This window comes from Gorilla gorilla, chromosome 1, assembly GCF_029281585.2.
Source record: "Gorilla gorilla gorilla isolate KB3781 chromosome 1, NHGRI_mGorGor1-v2.1_pri, whole genome shotgun sequence".
In the NCBI taxonomy this organism is placed as follows: domain Eukaryota; kingdom Metazoa; phylum Chordata; class Mammalia; order Primates; family Hominidae; genus Gorilla; species Gorilla gorilla.
Window position 1 is genome coordinate 231,261,978 of NC_073224.2, and position 18,738 is coordinate 231,280,715.

Here is an 18,738-nt window from a genome sequence, read left to right on the forward strand (position 1 = left end):
GGGGGAGGAGGAGCAGGAGGAGGAACTCCTTCTCCAGGAGGAGAAGCTGCAGGCTTGGAGACTTCAAGACAGAGTCAGCATCTGTATTCCTGACCTCTGGTGGGGGGCCTCACCCTCCTCTGCTTCTTGCCTGGCCTGCAGGGTGGGGTTAGAGCTCAGGGTGCTAAGCCGAACCTGCCCTTTAAGGACAGTCAGCCCATGGGTGGATGGAGCTTTCCAGCCCACTTGCTTCCCGACGTGGGACTTGCAGGCGGTAGAAGGGACTCATGCAGGCAAGGAACTCTGAGAGAGGGCCGTACACGGGGTGAGCCGTTCTGCAATGCCAGGCCCTCCTGCTACCACGGACTCCCAGCTGGGCAGCCATGGAGCCTTCACCTCCCACACCAGCACGGTGCCCCTACACATGGGCTGCATTCACAGTCTGAGAAAGGCCACTCCCCTTCCCAAAGGGACAGGTGGAGTTCGCTGTTGACTCAGCCTGTTTCTGATCCGCATGCTCCTCCCCAGCTTCATGACTGAAGAAGTCCCTCAGGACTGTATCTCAAAGGAGCCCACTCAGAAGCCTCTGGCAGAAGAGAAAGACTCTAAGCCTGTCTAATGAGTGAGAGAGGTCACTAGCATTCATTTACTGGAGAGGCCCTAGTATCCCCAAGGTTACAAACCCCAGCTCGATGATATGCTGGCAACTGGGCTAGAATTTGGTCAACTGAGGATCAAACCTGGAGGCAGATCACCCAGAGAAACAAAGACCACCTACTTATTAATTCATCCATCTATCCATTTATCCATCAATTCATTAGTCTATCTGCTTATCTATCCACTCATCCATCCATTCACTGATCCATCTACCCACTCATCCACCTGTTCATTTATCCATCCATCCATCCATCCATTCATTCACTGATCCATCCACCCATCCATCCATCCACTCATCCATCCACCCATCCATCCATCCACCCATCCATCCATCCATCCATCCATCCATCCATCCATCCATCCATTCACTCATCCATCCATCCATCCATCCATCCATCCATCCATCCATTCACTCATCCATCCATCCATCCACTCATCCATCCATCCATCCACCCACCCACCCATCCATCCATCTGTTCATTTATCCATCCACTCATTCATCCACTCATCCATCCATCAATCTAAACACTCATCCACCCCCTACCCACCCATCCACCCACATCCATCCGTTTGTTCAACCACTTATCTATCAATCCAAACATTCATCCATCAATTCATTATACATGCATCCATCCATTATTCACTCATCTATCCATCTATTCATCATCCATCCATCCAACCAATCATTCATCCATCTATTCATTCATCATCCATCATCCATCCATCTGTCCAGTCATTCATGAGGCACCGTTAGGTAATCTAGCAGACTCTGGGTAGAATTCCTCACTTAACCAGATGCAAAAGTTGCCTATGAGGGTCTGAATACACTGGAATATCGTCTTCAAAACACTCTAGTTCCAATGACTGTATCAACTTTTGGCCTGAGCCCAGCCAGGACCATGGGGACTGAGGGAGGGCATTGCCTCTGACAGCAGAGGAGACACTTACGATCGAGTCCGTTCAAGTAGCGCATTCGGATCTCACAGTGGCCCCAGACGGCACTCACTACAGGATACAGTTTTTTGCCCTTGAGTCCCCGAAAAGCCACTCCCATGTACTGTCCATCCACAATGAAGCTCAGAGTCCCGTCGTCCATGTCCAGGGCTACCAGGAAGGAGTCAGGGACAATGAATGTCTCATCTGGTTCCAGAAAGGCTGGGTATGTTTTGCTTGGCTGGTTCTTGCCATCGTGGTAGAGCCGGTTGCGCCCCAAGTCCCAGCCCCAGGACTCATGGTTATTCCCCACGAGGGTTGTGTACCCAACAGAGTGCAGGGGGGCGTCTGCCGTCGCCACCCCCACCACGGCGTGTGTGCCCCGCTGTCTCATGGCCCATGTGATCTGCCACACGTGCAGCCCACGGGTATACCCGACTTTGCCCCTGATAGCGTCCGTGCTCTGGGCCACCGGATGCCGGTGAAAGATGAGCTTGTCGTCCTCCTTCACGAAGACGTTGAGTGATCGGTCGTTGTTGTTCCACGAATGCAGCAGCTGGACATCATAGGACACGGGGGGCATGTCCAGTAGCAGATCCAGCCGGGTGGGCTTGCAGTAATCCAGACCCTGGAGCTCCTGCTTCAGGGGCCTGTACGTGGGGTCCCTCATGTCCACAGTCTTGATCCCTCCAGTGACCTTCTGACCCATGTTCGCCCCTGGTTTCACCTTCTTACCGACTCCCAAGGCAAACTCATCAATCTCGTGGTCTCGTCTCCAGTATTCTGATCGGGACCAGACAGAATTCCTAAGGAGGGCTGCCAGGAGACCTCTGCAAGCTGCGCAGTGTTCAGTATTGCCTAATGGACGGAAAGACAAACAACCGGTGAGCAGGACTGTGGGATGAAGGGGAAAGTTAACCCGGAGGGCAAGGCGACCACATCAGCATGTCCCGGCAGCCTGCACCTGGGCTCCGTCATGCCTGACACGCGCAGGCTGGAGCCTTGGCGCAGAATGAAATCCCCCGTTCCCTGGCTAGCTGTCACAAAGGAAAGGGTCTGTCTGTCCATGCAGCCGACTGTGTGGAGAGGTGGGCTTGGGGGCTGGGCATCACCCTCATCTGTGTTGGGTACACACACATGGCTGATGCCCACCAAATACCTCATCAGGGTTCCACAGGGCGGAAGGCCATGGTGCCACAGAACCAGGACTCAGCCACGACAGTGGGCATTTGCTTGGTCAAAACAGAGGGAGGTGCATGGCCCTTGCCTTGCGGTTCAGAGGGGAAGTGGAGCCCCTGGTAGCAGCAGAGGCTGCTGAGGATGCCAATCCCAGCTCCTCCTCCCTGTCTCTGGCACAGCTACCTCCAGCAGACGCACCACCAATTCACTGCAGAAAAGGGCCTTCTGGTGCAGCTGGACAGCTCAACTCGGGGGTCTGTGTGCGCTTGGCACGAAAGGCACCAGGAACCTCCTCCGCCAGCTACATTCTTCTCAAGGGAAGGCCTCGATTCAGACAGCAAGGGGGGCTCATCCTCCAACCCCCGGGATTTCTTACATGACCAACCACCTTTTTCCTGCCCACACCCTTCAACTAGAAGCCAGGGTTTCGCCCTCTGGGTCTCAACAGCACATCTGGGGAGGAAAGTCAGACTCTAGGATGCCTCGTTCCCTCTCTGGCCTCACCATCCCCTGGGTCCTTCAGGAGGGAGAACAGGGACTCTGGGTTGGGGGAGAGATCTCACTGCATCATCTACCTGATCCCTCTCCACTGGCAGCCCAGGAAGAATTCTTTTTTTTTGAGACGCAGTCTTGCTCTGTCGCCCAGGCTGGAGTGCAGTGGCGTGATCTTGGCTCACTGCAACCTCCACCTCCTGGGTTCAGGTGATTCTCCTGCCTCAGCCTCCCGAGTAGCTACGATTACAGGCACCCACCACCATGCCTGGCTAATTTTTGTATTTTTAGTAGAGACGGAGTTTCACCATGTTGGCCAGGCTGGTCTTGAACTCCTGACCTCAGGTGATCCACCCGGCTTGGCCTCCCAAAGTGCTGGCCAGGAAGAGTTCTATTCAAGGAGAAGGATAAGGCAGCAGAAGATTTGAACCTCGTTCAAGAGAGAAGTTTCTTTCTGCCATCAAGAACCTCCTTGGCCTCTGGAAGGGACCAGAGGGGCCAAGGAGAGCAGCCTGGTTTGGGGTCAGGCTCCTAGGATCAACCAGGCCAGGGGCAAGGCAGGCTCCTGTTGAAGAAATGGAAGTAAAGGAGCCTGTGGGGGCGCCTGGGCGGGAGGCCGTTGGAGCCTTGGCTGCCGGGAGAGAGTCATGCTGGGTCGCTTGTTACTAGGGTGCCCGAGTAAAGGAGACAAAGAGAATCCAAAGGAACCCGGGGTAGGGGAGGCTGCAGGCTCCCAGACACACGGAAATCCACGGACCTCAGAGGGCTGGCCTCCCCCTTCAGTATGGGGCCAGCCAGGGCCAGGCTCTGCAGTGGGGCTGGCCTAGAGCTCCCTCTCAGCTGGGAAGAGGCCCCACGAGACCCTGTTCCCGGGGCGGCCAGGTCTCCAGGAAGTTTGGTCCTGGCAGAACCTTCCCATGTGGGAACACTTGGTGCCCCGACCCCCTTATCTCAGGGGCCAGGTCATGCTTCTCGCCCTCCCCTTTCTGATGTGAGATAGAGGGTTCCTTTTTTTTTTTTTTGAGATGGAGTTTTGCTCTTGTTGCCCAGGCTGGAGTGCAATGGCGCTATCTCGTCTCACTGCAACCTCCACTTCCTGGGTTCAAGCGATTCTCCTGCCTATGCCTCCCAAGTAGCTGGGATTACAGGTGCCCACCACCACGCCCAGCTAATTTTTTCTATTTAGTAGAGGCCGGGTTTCACCATGTTGTCCAGGCTGGTCTCAAACTCCTGACCTCAGGTGATTCACCCACCTCGGCCTGCCAAAGTGCTGGGATTACAGGTGTGAACCACTGCGCCCAGCCATAGACAGAGGGTTCTGATCTCAGGGGCACGGTCATCTCTTCAGAGCAGGGCAGGACTCCTTGTGTCCAGTGTCTGCAAAGCCATTACAGAGCTGAGGTGTCCCCTCTGCAGCCTAGAGGGCCGCCCTGGTTCCAGAGAGTTCTGTGAATACTGTGACCTCACATCCATGATCTCCCAGGAAAATCCCATTTTCAAGCTTTTAGTTCCATCTCCTCTCCTGGGAGCCACTGAAACCTCTAGGACTCCCTCTATGGCGCTGCAGAGGGACACCCTGTGGCTTTGGGGCCTGCGCCTCAAGCTGCGGGAGGGAAGGGGGAGAGAGCTGGGTCTGGTGTGGTGCGGGTGTGGCCTTCCCTGAATTCCCCTCTTCCCCAACCTCCACTGGAGCATTTTCTGAGCTGTAGGAAGGCTGGGAGGGCCGAGGCGGCTCTCGAGGGGCCGGGCGGGCTGAGGCGGCTCTCGAGGTCAGAGCTGCATGGAGCGGGGGTGCAGAGTACCGCCCTCCCATCTGTGGACACCCCCTCCAGCTTGGTGCTCAGAACCTCTCCATATTCTCAATTTTGCAGGGTCCTGTGGGCACAGAGGTCAGCTCCCTGGGAGGACGGGGCGGGAATTACTTTCTAAGTAATTCATGTCACGCTTCCTGCAGTGTAGCCCCTCCACAACCCCCCTGCCGCTCAACTGTCGCAGCAGGGAGGACCTTTCTCCCGGGATCTCGTCTGTCATGGAAGATTCACCCTCTCTCCACGTGTGGGAGCAGGTGGGAAGAGTGAGGAGGAGGCTGGGGGAGGGAGGGGAGGGTGGGAGAGACAGGTGGCAGGGAGGGGTCGGTCCTCTAGCAGGTAATTGAAAATGCTAGAAGGGACCATAACAGGGAGGTTGAGGGGGGAAGAGGCGAGGAGAGCAACACCTCAGAGGGGGAGAAAGGGTGAAGTGGGGTGAGACAGGGAGGGACGGGGAAGGAGGGGGAGGCAGAGGAGGGAGGAGGAGGGAGCTCTCAGGCTAATAAACCCAGGCCTGAACACACAGAACACCCGTCTCAGCGAGACCGGAGATCAGCTTTTTCTGAAATGGGCGAGATAGTAAATGCCTGGCTTTGAGGGCCAGACAGTCTCTGCTGTTGTCGCACAAAAGCAGCCACAGACGGGACATAAATAAACGCGCGTGGCTGAGTTCCAGAAAACTTTATTTATAAGGACAGGCTGGCCTGGGGTCCGCCAGCCAGAGCTTAGACAGGGCCCTGCATCGTCTCCACTTAAGACACAGCCTTGTGGGGCTGCAGCAGGCATTAGCCGGATGGTGGGGAGAGGGGGATCCCCAGAGGCTGGGCCAGCCCCGTCCCAGAAAGCCACCAGAAAGGACGGCTTCACCCTGATGTGGGACATCCACTGTCTGTCTGTCCAGGTCGGCTCCACAAGCTCTCCTAGTTCTGAGATGCCAGCACCTCAGGTGGCCCAGCAAGTCCTTAACACCAATGCTGGGCTGAGCTCCCTAAACCTAACCTGAACCACAACCCCTCCACCTCCACCCACCTTCCCCCCACCCCCTCACCCCAGCCCAGGCCTTGGACCACATGGCTGTGAGGGATGGGAGTCTGTGGGAGGGAGGGCCTGGGAGGAGGGAGGCTGGGGAAAGAGGGTGGGGCGTTTTCCCCGGGCAGGGCAGGCAGGTAAAGGGGACTGCAGCACTGTGGGGTGATTCCTTCACAAGGGCACCCCGGGGCCTAGCCAGGGAATGTGGCCCACACACCCGGCCACTTCTGCCATCTGAGTCACCTCCCAGGTGGTCAATCACTGTGGTGGCCCTAGGGCTACTCTTGACTCATCTGTCACCCACCCTGTGTCCAGGCTATGGTTAAAGATGACAGTGCCTTCCCAACTTCCTTTTGTTCACACCTAGCCACCTCCTTGCTGTGCAGGAACACTGAAGCCATCCATCTGTCCTCTTCCTTCTATTTTAAAATGTGGCCGCACAGATCCACACTTTCTGCGGGTCCCCAGGAGCTGGACTCGCCACCTCCCCTGGAACTGCAGTCTGGAGGGTGCTTCCCCAGCCCTGCTTCCTGAAGCTTCCAAGCTCATGCGCCGAGACAGTAGCTCCGGCCACCAAGATCCACCCTGAGCTTCTCCAAGCTTCTGCTCGTTTGTCTGTAACACACTTACCTAAAACTCAGTGGAGACAGTGTTCCAGAGAGGGCTGGCGTTATTGCATTTCCACTTTCATTTATTTCCTAGCCTGTGCTCCATTCACTGATCAAAGATCACTGTTCTCCCGTCTTCCTGGTCACCACATCTGGCCCTACAGAGGGACGCTGCCTTTGGGCCAAGACCCAAGGACTTGGAAGTCTGGGCTAGGGCAGATCAAGTTTAAGGTCCCTTCTAAACCAGGGGTCAGCAAACTTCTTCCATCGGGGCCAGATAGTAACTACTTAAGGCTCTCCGGACAATATGTAAATCAATGGGCATGGATGTGTTTCAATAAAACTTTATTTACAAAAATAGACAGTGGGCCAGATTTGGCCCAGGAGCTGTAGTTTGCCGACCCCATGCAAAACTGCTAATACCATCATCACAATTCCTGGACATGGAGCTCAGGACAGGGGGTGTGTACTACCCACAGGTACCGAGTAACATTCACAGGTGCCTGGATGGCTCCTTTTAACACTGGACCAAGACAGACATCCCTGGGCCAGGAGGGCATCCAGCACCGGGCACTACACTTCAGGCAGGAGCTGGGAGAACAGTACAGCTCTGGGACCACCCCCACTTACTGCTGCTCTGAGAAGCAAATGCAGATGCCTAGGCCTTGTGGGGCCCAGCAGTGCCACAGAAGCATCAGGGCCTGGGACTGCTAAGCAGTTGGTGAGTTTCCAGGAGGTGGGAGGACTCAGCCTTCACCCCCACCCAGGAGGAGCAGACACAAAGGGCGTGGCTCGTACTGCCCTGCAGGGCTGGAACGGGAGAGCAGAGGACAGATGTGGCCCTGCTGCTGCCACCGCCACCCACCACACACACGCATGCACGCATGCCTACATGCACACACATGCACACACCCATACACACACGTGTACACTGTGTGCCTACACAGTGAGAGCAAGGGCAGCAGCTGAGACTAACAAGCAGGACAGAGGCGTCATAGTCCAGGCAGTGCCCTGGCTGGCGGCGCCTGCTCTCCATTCCCTTAGTGAAAGTTTTCATCCCCAAAAGCACACTCTTGCATTAGTCACCACGTCCCCAGGACCGCGCCTGCCTCCTCCTCTGCACAGCTGTCTCAGCCAAGCCCCACAACAAACCAATGCCTGGCCTGTACCCCTCTCCTGCCCCACCAAACTCTACTCACTCTAAATAATGACAGTTCTCCTGTCCGCAGCCCTCAGGCTGCAAGGCTCAGCTGTCACATGCAGGGGTCCAGTGTCTGGTGCTTCCTGAAGACCAGGTTGTAATCTCATCACAGGCATAAATGCCGTGAGGGTATTTCAACCAGGAGAAAGAATGTGTGTGTGTACCTGTGCGGGTGGTAGGGGTGTGTGTGTGTGTGTAGATATGTGAGGCGTGTATGTATCTGTGTGTGTGGTGTGTCTGGATGTGTGTATATGTGTGGTGTGTCTTCATGTGTGTATATATGTGCTGTGTGTGCAAGCACGTATGTATATGTTTGTGCATGTAGGTACACGTGTGTCATGTGTCTGCCTGTGTCTGCGTGTGTGGCGTGTGTCTGTGTGTGTGTATGCATATGTATGTACAGGAGCTCTAACTGCAGGACCCTCCTCCTCGTGGGTGACAGGGAGCTCACCAGTCACTCTGGGTTGGGAACTCCTAGCAACATTTTCCCACAAGTAAGATCAGATTAAAGTAAAGATCAAGAAGGGTCAAGAGAGAAAAACAGCCATAAAACGGTGGGTTGGGAACTCCCGAAAGGACCTTCCTCACACAACTGGCCCAGAGGCCGTGAGTCACGGAAGACAGCTGCATCTTATCTGGATCGAAGAGTCGATGCTGGTGGCGGATTGTGTGTGGCACGAGTTCCCTGACACTCGCTCAGGACATGTCCCGTGGAGAGCTTCCTCCTGAGGAAGGCAGGCAAGCCGTCCACCCACCCACGCTCCTGCACGCCTTGTGTCAGAGATCAGCTGTCAAATTTGACACGCATCTACGGCGCTGGCGCCAAGGCCTCAGCCTCTCATGCTCCACGTCCCTTGGCCTCTCTGGTTGAGCTCAGCTGGGACAGCCCCCTGACCCCACACTCACCTACCCCCAGTCCTGGCCCGGCACAGCTCTGGCCCCATCGTGCCACAAGCAGGTAGGGGATAAAGGGAGAGGACACGTCACCAATATCAAAGTCGAGCACGTGGCGGGAGCGTCTGTCTCACGCATGGGAGGGCTGGGCTCGGGGAAGCAGAGAGGAGCGAAAAACGGGATGCAGGCAGGAACCACCGCCCGGACCCTCAGAGCCGGAGAGCAGCCACGGGCCCTGGAGTCACCTTGGCTTCCCCTGCAGAGGGATACACACCCTGGAGGAGATTCTGCCTTTACTACAACACAGTGAAGGCCATTAAAAGCTCTGGAGGAGGGGGAGGGGCTACCTGCGAGGACACCAGATGACACGAAGCCCTGGGGTTTGGCTTCAGTGAACTTCTTCCCCCAGCGGGAGGAATATCCCACCACTACACACACACATGCACATATACACACACACACACACATTCTTGCACGAGTGAAAGGGGATGTCCCTTACATCCTTTGATGGCAAAAGCCCTCAACCCAGTGTTTCCAGAGCAGCCATGGGACGGGGGTGGGTTGGGGTTCCAAACACCCATCAGAGCCGCGTGTCCCTACTGGATTTCTCGGTGGCAGCCTGGGCTCTAAGCAGATGAGCTTCTGAAAGCCCCGTACTCCCTCGGCCAGCCAGCTTCGAACAGCCATTTAAGGTTGTCTGGGTCCAGGGAAAAGGCCATCTTTGGATTTGCTGGGGGCCCCAGATCTTAGTAGGAAGGAAGAAAAGAACCTCGCAAATCCCTCCAGTTTCGTGGGCTCCTCCAGGTGGGGGCAGCCAGGTCTGCAGATACAGAGGGAAGGAAGCCTGGAAATGAATGCTGATCCCAGGGGATGGGGAGGAATCAAAAGCATCCCCAAAGTGCACTGTTTCGGAGTCCTAGACCCAGGACAGGTGAAGGGCACCTGTCTTCAGCCTTTAATGATCTAGGGCAGCCATTCTCTCTGAAGGCTGAGGGAGCCTGGAGGGGCAGGAGAGGCAAGGCAGGTCCCTGTGGTCAGAGAGCGCCTTCTGGATACAGCCACGGTTTGCTTTCATTATGCAAGGCACAGAGGAATGTGATGCTAGACACAGCACTACCGCCAAGACAGGAGCGAGACAGTGCTGTGGGATGCCCAGGGTTAAAAAAAGTTGCCGCGGTGGCTCACGCCTGTAATCCCAGCACTTTGAGAGGCCGAGGTGGGCAGATCACCTGAGGTCAGGAGTTTGAGACCAGTCTGGCCAACATAGTGAAACCCCATCTCTACTAAAAATACAAAAATAAGCTGGGCATGGTGGTGAGCACCTGTAATCCCAGCTACTCGGGAGGCTGAGGCAGGATAATCACTTGAACCCAGGAGGCAGAGGTTGCAGTGAGCCGAGATCGCACCACTGCACTCGAACCTGGGCAACAGAGCAAGATTCTGTTTAAAAAAAAAAAAAAAAAGTTGCAGGGAAACTGCAAAGAATGTGGGGAAAGGACACTCCTACACACTGTGGGTGTGTGTTGAAGGGGGACAGACCCTGAACTGGGGCAGCCTCCTAGGTGTGCAGGTACAACGAGGCAGTCCCTGTCCATGTGCAAAACGCCCAACAATCACCCAGCAACAGCCCTTCCAGGACTCTTGTCTACCAAACCCTATAGGCCTGCACAGGGACATGAGGATGAAGATGCTGGGGACAGCATGAGTCCCACCTCATCTACACCATGGAGCTCCATGCAGCCCCTCCAAAGTGGTGACGCAACAGAAAATGTAACGCGATGCTGTCGCATTTGTAAAGCAAATCGCAGAACAATATGCAGATCATGATGCCGTTTCTGAAAGAACAGAATTTAAAAAGATTCTCTCTGTGCCTATTTATGTTTGTAGGTACAGAGAAAGGTCTAGAAGGATAAACATCAAACCTTTCACAACGGTTAATGATTGTGGGTGGGAGGGAAAAAGCGCTTTTTGAATTGAATTTTTTAAAATGCATGTATTCCTTTTCAAACTAAAATGATTTTTAAGCACACAAAAGAGAATCGAAGGCTGAGAAACAATGATTTCACACACTATGTTTGCAAGAACAAGTTATTCCCAAAGCAATTCCTACAGGTTCTGCACCTGTGTTGCTTTTATAAAGCAAGCACAGTGTAATGCGTAAGCACTATTGTCCTGAATGCTTTATCCATGAAGGTACGTGTTAAGGATCCATAACTGGCAGAAGGGCGTTTAAAACGCTTTTTTTTCTTTTAAAGAGACAGGGTCTCACTATGTTGCCCAGGCTGCTCTCTTAACTACGAGGCTCAAGCAATTCTCCTGTCTTGGCCACCCAAAGCGCTCGGATAACAGGTGTGAGCCACCATGCCCAGCCTGGTAGAAGGGTATTTAAATAAAGGATGAGAATCCTGGGGAAGCTTTGGGGCCATCCCGAAGAGGGACATTATTTCTACAGTGATCCATCCCAAGACTTCCGATTATACTGTTTCAAAATTACAGATTTTAATTAGCCCCGTAAAAATGGGGCGGCTGTCTCTCTCTACTGACCCAGAACACAAGAAGAGAACAGCTGGTCCGTCCCCATACCCAGCCAGGCGGCAGCTGCACAGCAGCTCTGCATGTGGCAAAGGCCAGGTGAGGTGGCCCCATCAGAAACACCGGTGGCTGTTCCACCCCTGACAGCCCAACTCCAGGGAAGAGGAGGAGGTGAGGAGGAATGAGGCACTGAGAGCAGACCCCGGGGGAGGCTGAGACAGGCCAGACTGCACAGCACCTGCCTGCAACCCCCTGATGGTGTTTCAATTAAAGCCACAACCCTGCAGACCCCACCTTCCCCCAGAATGCTTTCAGATCAGTTGTTCCCGAGCCTTGCTTCCACGAAACATTACCTGTTTGTGGTGGTGTTTAGGAAGAGGTCTGTTGAAGGAGCGGCTACACCCTCTTTTGGGGATGTAGCCAAGGCGACTGGGGACAGACAGAAAGGGCAGGTAAGGGATGCACAGAGGTGGGTCTGTCACCAGTGAGTGGCAGACACTCACCCACCTCCTTACACCCAGTTCCTCCACAGTGTGTCCGACTGACCCCAGAACAGTAAAACCATTGTTTTGCCCCAAGATGGGGAAAGAATGAAATTCAGGATGTGGAACAAGGTGACCTATTTATAAAGCCTTCTTTCACCTGAAGATCACGCAAGTTCCCTCCCTCTGCCGCCCCATCTCACACATCAGTGGTGGCAGCCCAGGATTTTGCAAGAGAAACATGCCCCGAGCAATCTGCTATTTCATCAGAATCAACCTCTGCAGCCTGGCTCAGCCGCTGCCTGGGCTCTGCCCGCTCACTGGGGTTCTGTGCTCCCTCCAGCATCCTGAGCATGAGTGGCAGGGACACTCTTGGTGGTGGAAGGGCTCAGGGCATGCTCTGTGCTGGCTGGGCCATGGAGCCCCTGGCAAAGGGGCCACCACCAGCAGGGCTTGTGACACATGGTTACCACCCTCCACCCCTCACCCTACCAACTGCCAACTTGAGGAGGGACCCCTCAAGCAGGGATATAAAAATAAGTCTGTGCCCGTAGAATCAACAAAAAAGAACAGGATCATTCTGGAAAGTTCTGACAAGTGATTTGGGAGAGAAAATTCCACACGGTCCAGAGCTCTAGTCCCTGACCTCAAAAGACCCAAAATGCACCTGCTGTAAACACCTATGGAAGGGCCCAGATGACTCACAGCACTTTCAGAGGGCTCGAATCAGTGGAGCCACGGCCTGAGAAACCAGCATGATATTCAAACAGACTGAAAATTACAATAAATCGCAGCTGTAGCTTAGTCAGGGTGGCGAGGACAACGGACTGTGCCTGATGCAGACGAGAAGCCAGTTCTTGAGGGACCCCAGGGACACACAGCAACCTTCCCAAAAGGTGACCCAGACAGCAGCAGACATGCCCTCCCACGGCAAGAGGAATAAAACATGGACTATGGACCACCGACACTGCCTAGCCTCGGGGGGTAAGACACTGGGCCCATCTGGTTCACACAGGAGGTGAGGCGCCTCCAAAGAGTGGAAGCAGAAAGGCAGGCCCAAAAGCAGCCCCACGGCCATCTCCAAGAAAAGAGCCACCAACAGGGTACCCACGGGGACAGGCTCAGAGACGCTGGTGCTCTTTGCCCTCCGACCCCCAGCAGCTCCCCAGAAGGCAGGAGACGGGGGCTTGAGGCAGGGTGGATCAGGTGGGCCCAGTGACTCCCAGGAGGAGGCTCTGCAGACAAGCTGGTTCTCTGGAAGGGCCTCACTCCAGCCTAGCCTCCTGTGGGACTCCAGAGTTCAGGGCTGCCTGGCCTGAGAGGAAAAGGCTGGAGTGCATCCAAAGTCTGCCACTTTCCCCCAACAAGGCAGTCTCTTGGACACAGGGGATCCGACCAAACCCAGGCTTTCAGGGTGCCAAGGCCTGAACGGGAGCCAGTGACACTCTGACCTCTCTCCATGGGATGTGCCAGCTGGCAAAGGTCACCTCTGGGAGTGGTCCTTGGGTCACCCTCATGTCCCTCCAGGGATAATGAGCAGCAGGCTGACCAGGAAAGGACCGGGGAAGGGATCTGAGGACTCAGGAAGCATCAACCCAGAGAGATTTCAGGGGCCATCACCCAGCCTCCGTGACAGTCAGGGGGCCGGGCATCCACTCATCCGCCCCCTGAGGCCCAGGTGGCTGCCCTCAAACCACCTGGGGGAATAAGAAGGGCAGCGTTCATGATTTCACCATAGAATTGCCTAACTAAAGCTCCAGGCATAAAGTAGGAGCTTCATACATGCTGCTCCCTGCCCTCCTCCTGCCGCCTCTCAACACCTGAGGCTATCAGGGGACACCTGATAGCTTGGAATCGTGAATGCCAAGTGCAGGAGAGCGCTCAGCCGGGGAATGCCATGGCAGGTGCTGGCCCTACAGCTCACAGGGGTGACCCAAGTTGCTCGGTCCCGTCACGAGACCCACAGGCCTCCCTCTATCTGGCGGTGAGGAGAGGCAGATGGAAAGGCCCTGTTTTACAGGAGTGGTTCTCAAAGTGGGGTCCCAACCAGCAACATCAGTCAGCGTCACCTGGGAACTCAGAGATGCAAATTCCTGATCCCGTTAGACTTTCTGAATCAGAAACTCCACGGGGCAGCCTGCATTCTAACGAGCCCTCCAGGGAACTAGGATGAGGCCAGAGATTGAGAACCACTGGTTTCAGGGAATTACGGCTCAACAGTTTAGAATCTCAGATCCCTAGTAAGTGAAAACCATCAGGATTACACTTGTACCATAATTTTAAAAAACTTATCTTGGCCAGGTGTGGTGGCTCACGCCTGTAATCCCAGCACTTTGGGGGGCCGAGGTGGGCGGATCACAAGGTCAGGAGATCGAGACCATCCTAACTAACACGGTGAAACCCCATCTCTACTAAAAATACAAAAAATTAGCCAGGCGTGGTGGCGGGCGCCTGTAGTCCCAGCTACTCGGGAGGCTGAGGCAGGAGAATGGCGTGAACCCGGGAGGCTGAGCTTTCAGTGAGCCGAGATCGTGCCACTGCACTCCAGCCTGGGCGACAGAGCGAGGCACTGTCTCAAAAAACAAACAAACAAACAAACAAAGGAAAACTTATCTTGATATGAGATATTTCAAATGTTAGGCATTCTCATAATCTCGATTACAGAAATGTAAAAAGTATAAAGTGTTTCCTCTCACCCACTGCCCAGGGAAGCACAGAGGTGTGTCCTTCTAGAACATTCTGGTGCATATGAGAATAGTCTATTTACATCAAAAGATCACACCGCAGATACGAATCCACAGCTTGCTTTTTCCATCACAATATATTAGCTCCTCCATCAATTTTATGTTAGTGGCTGCGTAATATCCCATTGTGTGCTATTATCATAATTTTGGTGACATTCCCTCCTAGATGGACATCTAGGCTGTTTGATGTAATCACGGTCATGTGTGGGGAGTTAATTATTTCTCCATAACAGGATGGCCTTAGAGCAGCTTCTTTTAATTCAGTTCACGGCCACCTCTCTACTTACCACTCTCAAAATCTCAGGACCATCCACCCCACTATCCACTTTTAGTAGAAGAAAATCAAGTGTCCAAGTCACCCACCTCCAGGTTCCTGATCTTTGCAACTGACTGAGGCAAGCCCAGGGTGGTGGGGAGTGTCTGCAGAGATAGCCGGACTGGAGGTTTCTCAACTGGACCTCGACTGGATCTCGGCCAATGAACCTGAGAGGATTCTAAAAGGAATTAGGCTGTGTACCTCCTTGTGCAACCCAATCGCCATTCCCCGTGTGAGATTTCACGGAACTGAGCAGGATGCCAAGGCAGGGGTAAATCCCGGGGCCTCCCAGGCAGGTGGTGAATAAAAAAGGACTTCAACATACTTTTCAGGTCACAGTAACCTTCGGGCACTTCCTCTTATATGCCAGTGGCCTCCTTCCTCCAATTCCATCAACCTGGAACACACGGGTCAACGCTCAAGAGGGGAGGGAGGGTCCCAGCAAGTTCAAAGGCAGTGAATAAATTCATCCTAAACTTCCCAGGTAAGCAGAAGGGCCTGGGGGCCAGAATGGCACGGCACCAGCTCGGCACATATAGGATAAGGCAAAGAGTGTGGAAATGACTCCCAAGCTAGCATATCAGTGGAGTATTACCCACCAAAAATGCTAATGGGGGCTGGGCGCTGGGCACTTTGGGAGGCTGGGGTGAGCAGATCTCTTGAGACCAGGAGTTCAAGACCAGCCTGGATAACACAGGGAAACCTCGTCTCTACAAAAAATACAAAAATTAGCTAGGTGTAGTGGTACATGCCTATAGTCTCAGCTACTTGGGAGGCTGAGGTGGGAGGATTGCTTGAGTCCAGAAGGTTGAGGCTGCAGTGAGCCAAGATTGCGCCACTGCACTCCAGCCTAGGCAACAGAGTGAGACTCTGTCTCAAAAAAATAAAAAACAAAAAACCTGCTAATGGGAAGGATCTCTGTACAAGAGCACAAGGGAAAAGGTTTCCCATGTCAAGTGAAAAAAAGGTCACAACTGCATCTGCCCTGAGACTAAAACCTAGAAAAAACTGTATCGGCCTACTCAGGAAAGAGGTAGAAAGGAGCCCGGAGAAATGAAAATGTCGCTGTGTTTAGAGTGATGAGCTTATGAATTCCATCCCTTTTAAACTTCTTTACTGTTGTCTTGTTATTGTTGCAAAAACATAAATGGATGAGCCCAAATGTCCATCAATGGATGCATGGATAAACAAATTGTGGTATGCACATTCAGTGGAATATTATTCAGCCATAAAAAGGCATAAAGTACTAGTGCATGATACAATGTGAATGAACCCCCAAAACTTTATATTAATGTGAAGGAAGCCAGATATAAAAGGTCACACACTGTACGATTCCCTTTTGATGAAATGACCAGGATAGGCAAATCCATAGAAACAGAAAGCAGACTGGCACTTGCCTGGGGCCAGGAAGCAGGGGGATGGGAAGTGACAGAGGTCTCTTTTAGGGGTGATGAAACTGTTTTGGGACTCGAGCCTCTTTTAGGGGTGATGAAACTGTTTTGGAACAAGACAGAGGTGGTAGTATACTATATTGTGAATGTACTCAATGCCATCGAATTGTACTCTTAAAAAGGTGAATGTTATGTGAATTTCACCTCAATAAAAACAAAACACATAAATGGATGAAAGATGTCTACCTCTCCAAGATCTATCTCTATCTCTCCAAGATCCACATGGACAGGGGGTGGGTGTGGATGGGGGTGCAGGGCAGAGAGAGGCACAGAGCTTACAGAGACCTGGCTGTTTCAACTGGGCTTACTAGCCAGGGTTACACAAATGGACACCACTGATGCTCAGATGTGGGGAGTGAAGAGCCTTCGAGAGCAGAATTGCTGCAGTCCAGGCCTCTGCCCCCTCCCCTTTCTGTTCTCCAAAGGAAAAAGTGCAGGGCTGTGGTTTGGCAGCCCTTGCTGCCCCGAGACAGCACCTGTAGATGGAGTTTCTCTGGAGGAGTCCGGGATGTGTGCCTGCATCTCCACCCCTGGGCCCAAACTGTGGTCTGGGGAGGGGATGACCCCGTGGGCTGACGGGGGATGAGGACATGGGAGAACCGATGTCAGAGCGATCCCTACACTGGGAACGAGGCAGGATGAGGCGGGAGGGAGAGGGACGTTTGGATTCCTAGGCGCCTACTTTCTCACTGAGCAGGTCAACACCCTGAGGCAGCTCCAAACTGGCAAAGGCCCTACCTTCTGCTATCAGCAAATTGCCCAGCCACTGGGATCCTCCATGCTCTCCCACGGTTGACGCTGGGGCCTGACTGCCACTATGAGCTGCACCATGGAGCTTCTGCCCACAGCTAGGGGTGCCCCAGGCTGATGCACACGGTTTCTGGACTTGTCACTATGCAAACCTCTTCTCATGGGTTGCATTTCTTCATTCTCGTGGAGGGATCGTCACTCACAGGCCTGGCACAGCCCAGGTGTCTCATGCCGGGTGCTGCCACTGCCCACGGATCCTCTCCTGGCCAGCCTCACTCACACGGAACATGGGAAGTTGGCCGAGAACTCGACCATTTGAGGCCTGTGCTCTGAGTTGCTGGCTCACCGACCCCACAAGTATCTGCTAAGCCCCTAAGACAGGTTAGAATGAGCTTCTCAAGACCTTGCTTTGTTTCTCAGTCCCTGAGTGCCTCAACAAGGTGGCCAATTCAAAACACAGGCCAACTAGGCTGGGCGTGGTGGCTCACACCTGTAATCCCAGCACTTTGGGACCCTGAGGCGGGTGGATCACCTGAGGTCGGGAGTTCGAGACCAGCCTGACCAACATGGAGAAACCCCATCTCTACTAAAAATACAAAATTAGCTGGGCATGGTGGTGCATGCCTGTAATTCCAGCTACTCAGGAGGCTGAGGCAGGAGAATCGCTTGAACCCGGGAGGTGGAGATTGCGGTGAGACGAGATCGCGCTATTGCACTCCAGCCTGGGCAACAAGAGCGAAACCCCGTTTCAAAAAAACAAACAAAAACACAGGCCAGCGTGGTCACCGTTCAGGAAGGGAGAACAGGCCTTCCCCTGAACTGCTAGAAAACATCTTTCCCAAGAGGAAACTGGAAAGAACAAACAACATGGACAAGATGTCACCGGCAGAAGTGACCCAACCAGAGAGATGGTCTGGCAATGTTCAGCTGGTGAACAGTGGGAAAACACCCAAGTCCAAATAATGTGCCTCAGGGCTGGAATTCATTCCAAAAGTATTAAGCACCTACTGGATACACAGAACAGGCAGAACTTGCTGCCCTCAGGGAGCTCACAGTCTAGTGGGGGGAGGCAGGCAACACCCAATCATTTGAACAATGAGCGCAAGCTTCAGGGGAAGGGGCTGCTGGTGGAGGTTCTGCCTGCATCTCCGAACTCTCCCCCACTGCCTCCCCCATGCCCTTCAGAAGGGGTGGCAGCTTGGGCATAGGTCTGCAGTGCCCTGGTGGGGAGAGGTGTGTGTACCGTGCTTCTCTGTTCTGAGGCTGGGGGGCCAGGACCTAAGTACTGTGGGAAGTTTCTCAGAAAAGCAACTTGGATCTGGGGTGTGCCTATTCCATTTACCACATTTTGAGAACACAAGGGGAAAAAAGGGGAAGTGGAGAAAAGGGAAATTGGCCCAATATCCATTGAATGGGCTAGTCCAGGACAGCAATCAGGGCCCGAGGAGGAAGAGACAAGAACAGAGGCAGTTGCTTGTCCCAGCAGAGTCAGCCCAGTGTTGGAAATTGAAGCCCAGGACTGGCCTTTTGAGCTAGACCAGTCTTCTCCCCTTCCCACTCTGCCTGGCCGCACCGCAGCCAGGTACACAGGAGGACTACAAATGTGCGTTTCATGTGCTCGCCTTGCTGGGCAGAGCTGCTCTGCGACATCAGACAGGCTGCGTTGAGAAAGGTATTTCCTCT

General features: G+C 53.8%; 1 protein-coding gene across 1 annotated transcript in view; it reads right to left on the reverse strand.

The window, feature by feature from the left end:
* The window catches only part of SPSB1 (splA/ryanodine receptor domain and SOCS box containing 1), a 78,002-nt gene that overhangs the window by 11,398 nt on the left and 47,866 nt on the right, over positions 1–18,738 (reverse strand). The window contains exon 2 of the mRNA XM_055384052.2: positions 1,585–2,427. Coding sequence (XP_055240027.1) covers positions 1,585–2,278 — 694 coding nt within the window. The 5' untranslated portion in view covers positions 2,279–2,427. The remainder of the gene's footprint in view (positions 1–1,584; positions 2,428–18,738) is intronic.